This window comes from Rhinolophus sinicus, chromosome 13 (assembly GCF_057876585.1).
Source record: "Rhinolophus sinicus isolate RSI-liver-muscle chromosome 13, RSI-T2T, whole genome shotgun sequence".
NCBI lineage: Eukaryota > Metazoa > Chordata > Mammalia > Chiroptera > Rhinolophidae > Rhinolophus > Rhinolophus sinicus.
In genome coordinates, this window is record NC_142513.1 from 58,986,305 (window position 1) to 59,002,534 (window position 16,230).

Here is a 16,230-nt window from a genome sequence, read left to right on the forward strand (position 1 = left end):
TACTATTTAATCTATTTTTAGTAGCAATTTATTAGAATGTTAATATTCTTTATTTCTAACAGGCAAAGAGATTCAAGAAACGTGGGCCGTCACCCTAGTGCCCTTGACCATGCATCAGAGACATTTTCAGAAACCAGTCAGAATTTTTCTGAAAGGCACGGCCACCCAATGGTCTCTCCCGATGAGCGGCACTGTGGGCACAGATAGCTGGATGCTCCAGAGTCCAGACGAGGATAAATCAACTCAAAGGACATTATTTGAGCAGCTGCTAAGCAGGCTGATTGCTGAAGAGTTACATCTGGTAGGTATCTGCCACATGCCCTTATTCTTGTCTACAAACACACTGCGAGAGTGAAATCAATGTGTTTATGCACTGCCAAGGATTGCCCGACGGAGTATATCTCAGTAAAACATGAGGCTTTTGCAAATACCGTCTGTATTATCACATCAGGACAATGCTCACTATTGAAGAAATGGTTTATAAAATTACGTGTGTCTGGAATCCAGTTAGGTTAAATTATATTCACATAAGAAGAAAGGCAGTGAGCCAAATGGAGTGATTGTATTAGAGTGGTGAGGTGATGGAACAGTAGTCCCCCATCCATGGTTTCACCCTCCATGATTTCAGTTACCCCTGGTCAACTGCACTCCGAAAATATTAAATGGAAATTTGCAGAAAAAAACAATTCTTTTGTTTTTGCATTGCGTGCTGTTGAGTAGTGAGATGAAACCTGCAGTCCCGCCTGGGACGGGAAGCCCCCTGTGTCCGGCGTGTCTGCGCTGTGGACACCGCCCGCCCCTTAGTCATTCAGCAGCCGTCTAAGTTATCTGATCCACCGTCCAGGTAGCACAGTGCTGGTGTTCAAGTCCCCCTGATTTTACTTCCTCGTGACCCCAAAGCGCAGGCGTAGTGATGATGCCACAGAGAAGCCAGAAAGGGCTTCTCTGATGTGGAAAGGTGATGGCAGTACATGGAGGTGTTTTGAGAGCAAGAGACCACATTCACATGAAATTTATTACAATATATTGTTATAATTGTTCTCTTTTATTGTTAGTTATTATTAATCTCGTACTGTGCCTAATTTATAAATCAAACTATCACAGGGATGTATGTCTAGGAACAAGCACAGTATATGTAGGGTTCAGTGCTGCCTGGTTTCAGGCATCCATGGGGGGTCTTGGAACGTGTCTCCCGTGGGTAAGGAAGGGACTCCTGTATGTATTTATCACTTTTTACAAGCCCTGCACTGTCACATTAGATATAATAGTGCCCAATAGTTAACGCAAACTTAGAAATGCCTTCTGAAAAGGAATACGTACTGCCTTGATTTGATAAAAAGGTCATGATTATTTTTAAACAACCGGGAAATTCCTTACCTTTCTCTGTCCTTTGTCTTTGTAACCCCAGAAGGCTCCTATCTTTCAGATCCCATTGTGAGTCATTCTCGAGAACAGCTGGGTAGTGGAGTGAGCAGCTGTTCTCAGAGTTAATGTGCTCTGATGTGCTCTGAAAGAGCATCTGGGGGGCCGTCAGGCGATCTCGATTAGGGCCGGGCTCTGCTGCCCACCCTGTCGTCTAGTACGTCCTGTAGTGAGGCAGTGCCTCATGGATACGCGCATGGCTTTGGAACTCTTACACACTTGGCCCGTGCCTCTTACTAACTGGGTCCCTTAAACAGGTTGCTGATTCCTCAGCCTCAGTCCTCTATAAAATGGGGGTAACAGTCATTCTTACCTCAGAGTGGTTGTAGGGGTTCAGAGGGTTATAGTAAGCACATAATGAGGGCTTAGTAAATCTTCCTGGTAACCGTAGGTTTTTCTTTCTTAATATAAATCAAGGGATTGGGATTATCGGGCCAGCAAGGTCAATTCTGCACCAGTCCCCACCAAGACTGTCTTCTCCGTAGTTTTTCTATATGAATCCTCGGGAGAAGCGACCATTCTGTCTGTTACTGAAAAGCTGCATTCTTCAGGCATTTGTCAACAACATCCTCACCTAACTAGAACTTCTTCTGCAGGTTGCCAGTGTGGACGCTGGTGAAGGCTGGCCCCCCATCACTGGAGTTATTTCCCCGCTTTCTACCAACACTACAGTTCTCACTGTGTTCTGCAGCAAGGAGGCTGAATTTCCAAGACACTGTCTCCAAACAGCTGTGGCGGAGGACCCCCTGGGCGCAGCTCACCTTTTTTCTGATGTTTTAGATGTTGTATTAAATCAGACTCACGATTTACTGGAAGATCCCGCTACCTCAGGTAAGCTTCTGACTAAGTGTTCCACCCAGTGGGTCACAGTCTTTTTCAGCATGAGAACAGTTTTCACTGTACTGTTAGAACCCCCCTACCTGGGATAAAACATAAAAGCAAACTGTAGTGCTTCAGGCAGTTTAAATTATCATTATTTATGGAAATCCTGAAGCACTTCTGAGGGGGCCAAAGGCTTTGTGAAACCACTTTGAAATCAAAGGTATCAGATGAAACCTGGTTCTTAATAAAAGGAATGTAAAACTTACCATTCTGTCTACCTTCCAGTTCGTTACATTGTTACTAGTACACAAACTGTATTTACACTAGGTAGATAAAAAGCACATCAATTTGGTATTCTTTCCATGTATTCATCTATTCAACAGATTTATTGAGTGCCTGCTGTATGTTAGGCACTGTTCTAGGTTCTTGGGCTAGGTCACAGAAGGACATTGGTCTCTGTTCTCATGGAGTTTACCAGCTAGTCAGGGGAGACAAGACAATAAACTAAAGAAGGAAGTTACATAGTATATTTGAAAGAGATAAGTGCTATAGTAATAAAACAGGAAAAAGGAATGGGGAGCATTTGGGGTGGGAAGGTTGCGGTTTTGGATAGGGCTGGTTGGAAAAGTGGTATTTGAGCAAAGGCTTGAAGGAAGCGGTAGGTAGAGAACATTCCTGAGAGGCCACAGCAGGTGCCAAGGCCCTGAGACGGCTGTGCGTCGAGGGGCGTTTGAGGAACAGCAAGGAAGATTCTACACTTCGAAGCAGCATTTTTCCTAGACACACGGGTGGGTGGAGTCCGCGCAGGTGCAGGAATGTTGTTAAAGCCGGCTTTGTGCGTCCGTGGGAAGAACGCAGTCAGGCTGCGGGACGCCTGGGACGACCTCGGCTCTGGTTCTCATGCCTCCTCCTCTCTCCCTTGCTCCTGTCTCTGTAGCCCCTCCGGTTCCAGAGTGGGCCCAGCGGGAGCTTGGCCGCGGGTCCCCCGGAAGTGCTGCTGTGGAACAGTGGTTTCCGCGCTCAAACCTCAGTGGCGCCAGTTCCGAACTGATGGAGTCATTTGGGTAAAACTTTTTAAATTTCTCGGGTATTGGTAATGGAAATCAGTGCTGAGTTCATTTGAATCGTGTTTGTTGTTGTTTTTTGTAACAGACCACATTTTATGAATGTAACTCCATAATATGAAAAACTAATTACAGATAATGGAGAGTATTCTTTAATGGGTACAGACATTCAGATTTTCAAGATGAAAAGTTCTGGAGATGGAGGTCATAGTTGTTCAACACTATAAATGCACTTCATGCCACTGAACTAGACATTAAAAGTGGGGAAGATGATAAATTTTTGTTACGTGTATTTTACCACATTAAAAAAATGGGAAAAAGTAAGTACAAAAGTGAAATAGGGGCCGGCCCAGTGGCTCAGGCAGTTAGAGCTCCATGCTCCTAACTCCGAAGGCTGCTGGTTGGATTCCCACATGGGCCAGTGGGCTCTCAACCACAAGGTTGCCCGTTCAACTCCTGGAGTCCTGCAAGGGATGGTGGGCTCCGCCCCTTGCAACTAGCAACAGGGCAACTGGACCTGGAGCTGAGCTGCACCCTCCACAACTAAGACTGAAAGGACAACTTGTCTTGGGAAAAAAAAAAAAAAAGTAAAATATTCTCTTCTATTATGGATGTGAGAAAATATTTAGTGAGAAAATATTTAGTATTAAATTTCTAAAAATGAAAAATAGCAAACTTGTATAATGCAGCTAAATTTGTACTGAAAGGAAAAGTTATAGACTTAAACTATCTTTTAAAGAAGAAAAATTAAAAACCAGTTAGCTAAGGGTTTAACACAGAAAATAATACAAGAGAGTAAACCCAAAGAATAAAGAAGGAAAGCAGTAATAAAGATAAGAATAAAAATGAATGAAATAGGGGCTGTGTGTGGCTCAGTTGGTTAGAGGGCGAGCTCTCAACAACATTGCCGGTTCAATTCCCACATGGGATGGTGGGCTGCGCCCCCTGCAACTAAGATGGAAAACGGTGACTGGACTTGGAGCTGAGCTGCGCCCTCCACAACTAGATTGAAGGACAACTACTTAGAGCTGATGGGCCCTGGAGAAACACACTGTCCTCCATTATTCCCCAATAAAATTTATTAAAAAAAAAAAAAAGGATAGACTAATCAGTAAATGGTGATGTGACAACTGGCTACCCAGAAGAAAAAAGATTAAAGATTAGATTCCTACTTCACAGCATACGCAATGATAAATTCCCAATAAATTCAAAAATCAAATGTGATAAGTAAAACTTTAAAATCACGAGAAGGAAAAGATCAGGCTAGGGATGGATTTCTGAAGACGTAAACAATGTAAACCATAAATAAAAATACATGGTCATAATTCATTTAAAAAAAATTTTTTTTTTAATAGTTACTTTTTTTTTTCAATTGGGGAAGGGGTACAGGACTTTATTGGGGAACAGTGTGTACTTCCAGGACTTTTTTCCAAGTCAAATTGTTGTCCTTTCAATCTTAGTTGTGGAGGGTGCCGTTCAGCTTCAAGTTGTTGTCCTTTCAGTCTTAGTTGTGGAGGGCGCAGCTCAGCTCCAGGTCCAGTTGCCGTTGCTAGTTGCAGGGGGCACAGCCCACCATCTTTTGTGGGAGTCGAACCGGCAACCTTGTGGTTGAGAGGATGTGCTCCAACCAGCTGAGCCATCTGGAAGCTCAGCGGCAGCTCAGCTCAAGGTGCTGTGTTCAATCTTAGTTGCAGGGGGCAGAGCCTACCATCCCTTGCAGGACTCGAGGAATTGAACTGGCAACCTTGTGGTTGAGAGCCCACTGGCCCATGTGGGAATTGAACTGGCAGCCTTCAGAGTTAGGAGCATGGAGCTCTAACCGCCTGAGCCACCGGGCCGGCCCCCATTTTAAAATTTTTGCATGATGAGAAAGACTAGCTATAGACTTGGGTAGCTATAAGCCATATAACCAACAAAGGATTGGTATCCAAATTAGTACCGAGCTCCTGAAAATAAGAAAAAGACGAGCAATCCAATAGAAAATTGGGCAAAGAATATAGAGAAGCAGTTCTAATGAGGAAATCCAACAGAGCAGTAATTTGGAAAGAAACTCAGTTTAGGCAAATGCAAATTAAAACCACAGCCAGTGAAAGACTCACAAGATTCTATTTTATACCTATTAGATTGTTCAAAATTAGTAAGTCTGCTAATGATAATGGCACGTAAAGAATTGAGAACACTTTGCATGATAGAAGTGTAAAAGGTTACAACCATGTTAGAGAACAGTTTGTATTCCTAGTAAAGCCGAAACGTCACATACTCTGACACGCAGCCCTTCCACTTCTAGGTGTCTTCATTAACTTTTTGCACAAACACAAGGAGAGCTATATACTAGACTGTTCATTGCCAGTCACTGATAGTGAAAACGTGGAAAGCATCAGCTGACCTTGAGCAAGGAAAGGGATAAACTGTAGTATAGATGTAAAACAGAATGTTATATATAGATTAGTAAAATGGAATAATAAACGAGCTATTTATATGCACATAAATACGTTGAGTGCAAATAAAAGTGCGAAAGAATGGTGCTATATAATTTTTAAAAATTTACAACATAAAGTAGTAATTTATGTTGGTTTTGATCCATATGTATGTCTATAAATAAGATACAAAAATCTAGGAATACCTCTGGGAGGAAGGGAAAAGATTGAATGGGGTTTTCTCTGTGTCTATAATGCCTAATTTCATTTAAAAAAAGATCTGAAGCAGATATGGCAAACTGTTAGCATGTGTTTAATCTTGGAGGGAGGTGCATGCACTTATCATGTAATAATGCTTTCTCTACTTTGTGTACTGGAAATGTTCAAAGGTTGAAAATATTAACAGAAAAAAAAAAAAGGCAAAGCTTCCTAGTCAAAGGAAACACCAGCACACTTAGTAGAATCAACCTACTTCAGAGCTGTTGCAGGTATTTAGCTGGTAGCCCCAGTAGGTTCAACTCGTGGTACCGTAACTTTCTCCTAAATCAGATAATACCAGGTAATGGAAGATAGTGAAACACAAATAATGCATTTTGAATATTGTACCCTTTTTTGTGATACTGTTAGTACCCACTTCCTCTTCTCAGCAATCCCACATTAATTCATTACATTGTAGAAGAATGATTCAGAAGTCACCGATGTTTGTTATATCATGTCGTCTTGTACTTTAACGTATGGATACTGAGTGATAAATAACTATGGAAGCCCAGAAGTAACATTGTTGCCCTAATTAGACATATACCCAAGGACATGGAGAAATAAAAGTCAATACTGTATGTAATGATTAACGGTTTTGTGACCAGGTAGCTTCTGCCCCTGAGTTTGTTCAAATTATAAATGAGAAAAGGGACATTTACCCTCCTGAGAAAAAATATTTTTGAATGCATCTTGTGAGGACATCTTTTGATTGGCTTTTAAAAGGATAATGAATTTTGTTGTTAACTGTCGTTTTGTCTTTAAAGCATTTTGGAAAGTCAGAATTGCGGCTTTATACTAGATATTTCACTTGTTCACAGGTTACTACAGGCTGCCTCCTCTAGTACGGAAGAGTCTTCCAAGACCGAGAGTGAATTAACACACTGCCTGTCGGAGCTCTACCTGAGAAAGTCTCGTGAGGAACCAGCTGTGTCTAACCAGGAAGACAGCAGAAAGAAACGTAAGCACAGAGAAAGCATGTTCCTTGAGCGGTCTTTTTTGAGACTGTATGCTTTAAAAGATTGCTGTTCCCTAAGATGAGATTGAAATGGTAACTGAAGGACACGTTCTGAAGTTTCGAATTTGAAAATCATTACGTTAGTACAACAGTGATTAAAGGGTTTAAAAGCCACAGTCCTACCTTCCTAATGAAGAAACCATTTTCATTTTTACTTATAAACAAATTTAAGTACAACTTTGTGGGCTGCATACAAATTTTGGTTCGTCTGCTGCCTTGCCTTTTCAGTTACTAAGCCACCTCAGTGCATAACGAAATTTACAAAATTCTTATGTTGTTGAACATTTAGATGGTTATTTTTATCATTATAAATTATACTATAGTGTACATCATGCATATAGTTTGTTTAGTGGTTTTCTTAGCATAAGTTTCCAGGAAAAGTTACTGCATCAAAAAGTGGGAAAAGTAGCTCTTGGTGCAGACTTCTAACTGTGATCATTGGGTGACGCCAAAATGAGTCTGTTTGGCATTTCCCTTGTGTAAGAATCATCTAAACGCATCGAGATGTTTAGTCCTAAACTTCAGCTAAGAGAAGCGCTCTCTTCCTGCCTTGTGTTGTAGGTAGAAGGAGATGCCTAATTCAGAACATTCTGAAGGGCTATCCCTCAGTCTATATCCTTTGACAGAATATTTCATCTGAATTAGAGTAGTTTGTTGGTGTTTTGTGACTGAAGCAGTCCTGGATTCCGCGGGAGTCACAGTTATGTTACTTTTCCTCCGTGACGTTTGATAGGCGGTGTCCCTCGGACCCCCGTGAGGCAGAAAATGAACACCATGTGCCGTTCTTTAAAGATGCTGAATGTCGCCAGGTTGAATGTCAGGGCTCAGAAGTCACGTCCAGATGGCAGTCCCGATGCCGCCGGGGAGAAAGGGATCCAAAAGACAGCCGGTGGAAGAACAGCGGATAAACGGGAAAACAGAGGAAGAGCACTAGGGACTTGTAACCCTAAAGGTATTCATTCCTCAGTGCCGCAGCATTTTGGTGTCTAAGTGAACGTGAACTCTCATACTATGTATATATATATATATATATATAGTGAACTAATAAAACTAATACACGAGAGAGCCAAGCGTCCACAACGGAAGCAGAGACAGTAGGAGTCGAGGAAGGGAAAGTCAGTCTTGGGCTGGAACAGGCTGAGCAGGCTTCTGAAGCCCGGGGAGCCCAGTTCAACTCTCTGGGATGAGCAGGGTCGAGATGGCAGGAAGGTAAGCAGAGTGTGCCGGATACGCAGTGACGTAAGCACGGTCACAAAGGGCTGTGGCTCGGCCATAGGACAAGTGGTTAAGGACGTTTCAGACCTTTGTGAATAAAAGGTTCCTGAGTGATGTAGGGCTAGGTTGCTGAGGTCTTTCAAAGTTAGTCCAGTAGCTTTTATTCTCCTTTCCTTCCTTTTTTTCTTTTTTTTAATGATAGGCTGCATTACAGTCTGTTTTTGATTCTCAGGCTGCGTTCTTAGCTCACACTGACAGAGCCAGTCCTGTGGGGTGACTGTGACGTTAGCTTATGAACTTTGGGCAATTATGGAATGATGTAACCTTTGTCTTCTTTTGAAAATTCTGGAATAAAAGTTTTCTGCTCCTTTAAAGACTTTTTCCCTGAGGAATGCCAGATCCATAAGTGATAATCAGTTTGAGTAAAACAGACATCTTTAATGAGCTAGTAAGGTATCCAAGAATTGGGGGATACATTCAAAGGAGAGCAAATTCAAGATAAATTTCTGCTGTCTTTTTTCACTTTTATTATTGTTTGTTTATGCCTTCCCCTCTCTCTTTTTTCAATTGCTCAGTCTTGCTGTACATTTCTCTAGTTTAAAAGAATAGAGGAAGAATTCTTTTCAAAGAATCATTTTGTTTCTGTTGCTCTCTTGTTTCTTTTTTTCCTATTCATTTCTGTCCTTATCTTTATTGTTGCCTTTTTTCTTTATTTTTTGAGTTTTGTGTTTTGTTTTATTTCTTATGTTGGCTCCTTAGCTAATTGGTTTTTAAGTTTTCTTTAAAAGACAATTTAAGCATAAATTTTCCTTTAAGCATAAGTTTAATTACTTTGTACAAGTTTGCTATTCTCTGTTTTCATTGAAACTTAGTTCTAAATATTTTCTGACATCCTAACCTAAGGGAATGTTTTATTTTTGTAATTACCTTTTAATATTTTTTGATTGTGTACAGTGTATTCTGTAAGATATTGATTCTTTAATATTTGCGGAAACTCTATGGCCTAATTAATATATGGTTAAGTTTCAATATTCCATGTGTACTTGAAAATAATATGTATTCTCTAATTCTTCGGTACTTAGTTCTACACATATCCATTATATCGAGTTTTTTAATGTTTGAATATTCAACATTCTTAATAATTTTTTCTACTTGTTTTGTCTATAATTGAGATAATTGTATTATAGTCTTCCACCTTATAAATTTGTCAAAATTTTCTTGTAATTTCGCCAATTTTTAAATCATATATTTTGAGGCTTCTTTGTTAGGTTCATACAGATTCAGAATTGTTTCTGTCTTCCTGGTGATTATGTCTTTTATGACAACTTTTTTATTTATTCCTAATAACTTTATGCCTTAAAGTTTCTTTTTTTTTGGTATTAATATAGCGGTGCTAGCTTTATTTTGGTGAGTGTTGAGACCAGTCGTCACTTGTGCCAGGCTTGGGGGCCGCTTAGCGATAGGTACAGGGCACGCTGAGGCCAGCCATTGCTTGTTTGGGGGTTTATGAACCTTTGAGAGATTTTAGAAATGTCCACAGCTGAGCTGAGGCAGGTCACTCATATGGAAAAGCCAACTTCATAGCTTCTTCTGAATATCCTTAGAGGACTTCTGGTCAGCTACTCTTCAGGTGGTTCTCAATGGTGGTTCTGTCATTTAAATGGAATTTTGATGTGTTCGTGGGAGGAGACAAGCACAGCATTTACCTATTCCACCATCTTCACCAGACGTCCTCAATTTGACTTTTTTTTTTTTTTAACAGATTTTAAAACTGAAGAGGCACTGCTATCTTACATACATGAAAATTACCAAAAGACTGTGGCCACAGGAGAAACCATGTTGTATGCAAGTGCTCAGAACATGATCTCAACCATTAAAGCATTCCTGAAGTCCAAAGGCACCAAGGAGTTAGAGGTAAGAGAGCCCAGATATTGTTGTGTGTCATACATGTAATTGTTGCTTGTCGGTGGGTTTGGTTCATAAGGTTATTATGCAGTACGTGATTCAAAAATTAGTAAGATGAGCAAGGAGGTGAGCACAGTGCCGGAGCTTGGAAGGTGGGCATGGTGAAGGCAGAAGTCAAGGAATGGGTCTAGGTGGGGTCATGACTTGTGCGTCTCCTCTGGTGAAAGCTCTGTCCTTATCTGAGCTGCCTTTTAGCAGCTGCATAAACTAGGACAGTGGTTCCGAACCCTGGCTGCCCTTTGGAGTCACCGAGGACATTTTTAAATAGCTGATGCCTGGCTCCCTCCAGACCAAGTGAAACAGGTCTCTGGGGGTTGAGATCTGGGCATCTGCACTAGTACAAAGCTTCCTACTGGATTCTCATGCTCAGGGAATGTCCCAAACCACTGTCAGACCACGTTACTGCTTTCATTCACGGTGAGTGAAGTTGGGCTCCTCTCCAGTGCACAGGACAGTTGTTTACAGGTGTCTCAGTCAGTACTTCATGGACTCGTCCTTTAAGACCGTTCCAGCCTGTTGGATCCATTGCCCACTTGCTCTCATACTTCTTTACCATGTTCTTTTTAAAGACAGGAAAGAGGAATATTCATTGCACTGTTTTTCATTCAAATGAAAGAAGGGGGAAATTTGTAAGGAAAGGTACTTCCCTTCTTCGGGCTTGCATCGCCTGTGCAGAAATTAGAAATAATGATAAATAATGTAATATTCTCCTATGTAATACTTTTGTATTTTCAGATGAACTGCCTGAATCAAGTGAGAAATAACCTCTTAAAAACGAGCAAAAGTCTTAGACAGAATGTAGGGAAAAAACTGGATAAAGAAGACAAAGTCAGAGAGTAAGTAATTTCTTTCTGTTTTTAAACCATTACTCTAAAGCAAAGCTCCAAGATTTGTTTGTATCCATTTAAAATAGATTTCCAATTGCTTGATGAGGCTTTTGTAGCTGATCTTTTTTCGATGTGCTAATATGAAGTTTGATCACTTATCTACCTGCTAACCATATCATCATTTAGAGAAAGCATTGTTTCTTCTCCTTTTTGGGTTGTCACTTACATGAGTAGACCTATGCTTAAGAAAGGGTCTTTCGCAGAAAAAGCAGAGAACAATGGGATTTCACTGATACGTGGTATATAAACCAAAAACAACAAAACAACAAGACAAACAAATGAGAAACAGAAACTCATAGACACAGACAATAGTTTAGTGGTTGCCAGAGGGTAAGGGGGGTGGGGGGTGGGGGGTGGGGGGTGGGAGATGAAGGTAAGGGGATCAAATATATGGTGATGGAAGGAGAACTGACTCTGGGTGATGAACACACAATGGGATTTATAGATGATGTAATACAGAATTGTACACCTGAAATCTATGTAATTTTACTAACAATTGTCACCCCAATAAATTTAATAAAAAAAAAAAAGAAAGGGTCTTTCGGTTCCATGTCATTCAAAGTAGATGTAACCCAATACGTCTTTCTTTCAAGGTGCCAGCTTCAGGTGTTTCTTCGTTTGGAGATGTGTGTGCAGTGCCCTTCCATGCATGACAGCATAGATGATACGGAGCGGGGAGTGGAAGAGGTGAGGCCGTAGTTTAGTGCCACCCGAATATGCCGTACATGCTTTCAGCTTTCCTGCAGAGCGCAGGTGGTCATTTTGTAAAATCTCGTTCAGGTGTCAGACTTGCTGCGCATGGTGTGTTTAACTGAGGATTCAGCGTACCTAGCAAAGTTTCTGGAAGAAATTTTGGAATTGTAAGTTTGTTGACTGCTAACTGAACTTGACAATCATTTCACCAAGAACTACATTGTTTCCGAATTCCGGAATGGGAAGGACTGTTTCTCCTGCTGGGCCAGGGGGGGATTAGGGAGGCTGGATTGGCGCCTGACTGTTCCACGTGTAACCAATCTTCCATAGGTACATCGACTCCATCCCAGAGACGCTTGGAAACCTGTACCACAGCCTGGGGTTCGAGATTCCTCAGAAGCTGGTTGGTGTCCTCCCTACAGATTTTTTAAGTGACGACTCCATGACACAGGAGAGCAAGTCACCACTTCTTTCTGAGCCTCATAGATCAGTGTCGGGTGCCACTGAGTCTGAGCAGCTGGAGGAGCTTCGCACCAGATCAGCTAAGAAGCGAAGGTGAGAGGCTCAGGGCGTCGCAGGAGATACTTGTACTGTTACACTTCTGACAAAGGGCATGTTTAGACCAGAGTCCAGTTGTCTTAGTTGGTAATTTATTGAAGTAATCGTTGCCCTGTGTCAGAGTCACAAAAGCCAATTATCGGCGTTCCTACTGTATGTTCCCTGGATGATACGAAGTGTCAGGAGCATGTGTCACTCTTCGTATTGCCTGGGAACACACAGTATTTATCATATGTCCTTCTGGACTGTCCACAGGGCCTCTCAGGAACTAGGAGACTTTTATGGTTTCAGCTTGTTTTTCAAATTTCCTTTGATGCTTTTCATTGTTCATAACTAGTTGAATGTACAGTAGTTACTTTCAGCTGGTGTGAAAATCTGCAGTGACCATGTTTTGCTATAAACTCAGGCCAATACTAAGATAACTGACTTTTATGTATTAAATGCTTTATTTTACACACTAGTTGTAGTCTAATTTAACTACTTATTATCTCTGTTGATTGTGTATTGACTGTTTCTATTTTTTAAAGGAAAAATGCATTAATTGCTATAAATTCAGGCCAATACTAAGATAACTGACTTTTATGTACTAAATTCTTTATTTTACACACTAGTTCTAGTCTAATTTAACTACTTGTAATCTCTGTTGATTGTGTGTTGACTGTTTATCTCTATTGTTTAAAGGAAAAATGCATTAATAAGACATAAAAGCATCGCAGAGGTCTCGCAGAATCTGCGACAAATTGAAATTCCTAAAGTGTCAAAGAGAGCTACAAAAAACGTAAGTCATTTCCGAGACAAGAAATGTTGCTACCAGAATTGTTCCTTCTGGCACAAGTAACAAATAAGCATGAAAGGCAGTGTGTCTACATTCGGGAAATGGACAGTAGAGCACACAGAAATAAAATTAGATATTTTTATGAATGTATATACAACTGTAATCCAAGGAATGAAGAAATATAAATATGTTGAAAATTAACCTTTTTACCCGAAAGTGTGACAGAGGTAATAGAAAGAAAAACAGCAAGCAAAAGTTAGGAATGAGTCAGTTGATTACAAATCTTTAATGTAGACAAGAAAGCTCATAAAATAGTCACTAACAGAAGCAAAGAGGTCATTGAAAAATAACGTACAATCATAAAGAACTTTGGCTGCGTACCAGAAAGTGCTTTTCAGTATGTATGCTTTATTTCAATAACAAGTTTTTAAAAGGGGGGGGTTGGGGGGGTACTGCCATGAAGTCAGGTGGTAATTGTTTTTGTGGCCGTGGATATAAGGACCTGAGGTTTTTGTCTTGCTAAGGAAGGGAGAGAGACGAAGAATGCATTGAAACTTTTGAACTGCCAGAATTATTGAGAAGAGTAAAAATTCTGTGAGAACTAGCCTTAGAAGCATTTATCATTACAGTAATAGTGTGCTCTCTTTCTTGAGATTTATAGCTGTCCTTTGGAATTGGAAGTGGGTTTCTTTTAAAGAGTAAGTGGTGTCACTTTCTCAGGAGACCTTAATAAGTGGATAAGATGCAGACCTTATGTATCTTGGAATCCTGACTGGAGAGTGGGAAATCCAAAAGTGGACCGTCACAGGGTGTCAGATCTCCTCTCGCCCTAGACCTTACATTGATTTGCAGTCATTCATCACTGTTATAATGATTAATGCTTCTAAAGTTAGTTCTCCAAGAATTGAAACTTTTGTTTCAGGTCAGCCAAGAAAGTTTACTTCTTTAAAAGTAGATTTCCTGAGATCAGGATTTGATTTTGGTTAATAAAGAACATCATTTGATAAGTTTCTGCCCCTATATGGTAGTTCACTCATCAGATACTACAGTGGCATAATTGAAAAATCAAACCAAAAAAAATCTTTAAAAACAATTCCATTGTTGATGTGTCTGATTTTTAGGCTCTTGAGTCTTCTAAGATAATAATAGCAAGTAAGTAGCAATTTCATACAGAAACATTCCTGAGAGTATAGCCATCCTCAGTTTATATGGGTTTTCCCTTAATTTTGTTAGTTATAAAAGTTATACATAATCATCATTAAAAAGTTGAAATTATATGAAGTGGAAAGTTAGAGTTTCCCTTCTCCATTAGTTCTTCAGAAGTATTCACTGATGACAGTTGGTTGTGTATATTCCCAGGTCCTTTTCTCTATATACCAATAGTCCACACCAAAGGTTTAGATATACCTTATACACACCCATGCAATTAAATGTTACAAATGGTTAACCCACTATCCTTATTATTCTGTTTTTTTGTGTGTTTTTTTTTCACATTTTCCCCATCATGGACCTCTTTCTGTTTGTATATATAGGTCTTCCTTCCTTCCTTCCTATACTTCCTAATTCTTTTAATGTCTGCATTGGGTGGATGAATCATAATTTGTTTCACTCTTTGTGAAAATTTAGGGGGGTGCGTTTCGTGCAGCAATAAGACAGCAAGAAGTTTATTAGTAAAAGAAAGTACACGTGGCTGACCCAAGAGAGGGAAGCAGCCCCTTAGGGTGTTTTTTTATTTCATATTATTACAGTGCAGCCGTCAGTGTTCTTGGAACATAGCTCTACTGTTGTGCATTTTACAGCTGTTTCTGTTATGGATGCCTTAGCGCAACTGCAAGGGTCAAAGGGTTTCATGTGGGTTTTTATTCTTTTGCTTTCAATGAGTGCCTGTTTTCTTATTGGTTTTTCTCCCTTTTCAGGGGAGCTCTCGCCCTACTCTTCAGCAACCTCCAGTCCCAGTGAAAGATACAGTGCAAGGTATAGTTTGTTTTCTCGGGGTGCGTGTCTGTTGACTGGAACGACAAATATGTTTTGATTGCATGAGCTTAAGCAGCAGCACGCAGTTATAATTGTGGTTTTGTACAGTTGTTGGTTAATGCAATATGTGCAAATGCCGTGGGCCAGGAGAACGAGGTAGTCACGTGGTCCCAAAATACTGCTTTCTGCAAAACACCTGGCCTGAAATCTTTTTAACAAACACCATCATCGTGAAAGGCCAAAAAGTGGGGGAAAGGCAGTGAAAGTGGTTTCAATGAAATGAGTTTAAGTGTGGCAGCTAAATGTAGTACATGACCCCTGCCCGGATCTTAAATTGAAAAAGAAAAAAGCTGTAAAGGCTATTGAGCCAGTAAGACAAATGTGGAAATGGCTAATGCTGGCTGAGATGCCCTTGTTTCTTAGGACGGAGGTGCTGCAGCAAAGGGAGCTGGAGAGTTGTGGTGTCTGCACTTGCCTCTGCAGAGCCGAGGGCTGGGAATCGCAGGAATGGAGAGAGGGGTGGAGGGAGAAAACAAATGTTGACAGTAGCTGAATTTTAACCATGACTATGCTTATTGTGTTTTTTGTAATTTTCTGTAGCTAATAAACTTTTCAGAAACCTGGGAAAAACACAAAGTAACAAATCAAATGTAGCCGTCAGGTCATAAATCAGTTTCACAGACAGCCTAAGGCAGGTAACAAGGACTCTTATGTGGAGATAGAGAAACATGTTTTGAAACTTTGGTGCGTTACTGTTGCCCTTAACGTTAATGTGTGTGTCACTGGTGGGAAGACATAGGGCTCCTCCCAGTGTGCGGATCCTACTTTATTTGGTTTTTATTTAAAGGACTTGCTCTTAGAAGAATTTACCCTTGGTGAATTTTTGAGTAGCCCCCATCAGGCCATCTTAAGATGAAGGTGCCATCCTGCTAACTCTGTCAGGTGTTTCTCGACTCTTCAGCTATTTTTCCTAACTTTGAGTCTAGACGGTCACGGCTTTCAGCTGTGGAGTCAGGAAGAGAATTGAAAATAACCCAGAAAGTTAGTAGAGTACTCATAAGAAAAACGAAATCTGCGAAACTGCAAAGAACAAGTTTCTCTCTACTTGCTGCTGAGCTGAATACAAAGCAGCAAAAAGGTCCAAAGTGAGAAAAAGCGTCACACT

At 40.6% G+C, this 16,230-nt stretch overlaps 1 protein-coding gene across 1 annotated transcript in view; it reads left to right on the forward strand.

Annotated features, from left to right (window-relative positions):
• Window positions 1-16,230, forward strand: part of TICRR (TOPBP1 interacting checkpoint and replication regulator) — a 34,429-nt gene that overhangs the window by 5,310 nt on the left and 12,889 nt on the right. The window contains exons 3-14 of the mRNA XM_088789345.1: window positions 63-301; window positions 2,019-2,253; window positions 3,182-3,308; window positions 6,802-6,941; window positions 7,732-7,950; window positions 9,976-10,127; window positions 10,914-11,014; window positions 11,659-11,752; window positions 11,846-11,925; window positions 12,089-12,313; window positions 12,998-13,094; window positions 15,008-15,065. Of these exons, the coding sequence (XP_088645471.1) occupies window positions 63-301; window positions 2,019-2,253; window positions 3,182-3,308; window positions 6,802-6,941; window positions 7,732-7,950; window positions 9,976-10,127; window positions 10,914-11,014; window positions 11,659-11,752; window positions 11,846-11,925; window positions 12,089-12,313; window positions 12,998-13,094; window positions 15,008-15,065 (1,767 nt within the window). The remainder of the gene's footprint in view (window positions 1-62; window positions 302-2,018; window positions 2,254-3,181; window positions 3,309-6,801; window positions 6,942-7,731; window positions 7,951-9,975; window positions 10,128-10,913; window positions 11,015-11,658; window positions 11,753-11,845; window positions 11,926-12,088; window positions 12,314-12,997; window positions 13,095-15,007; window positions 15,066-16,230) is intronic.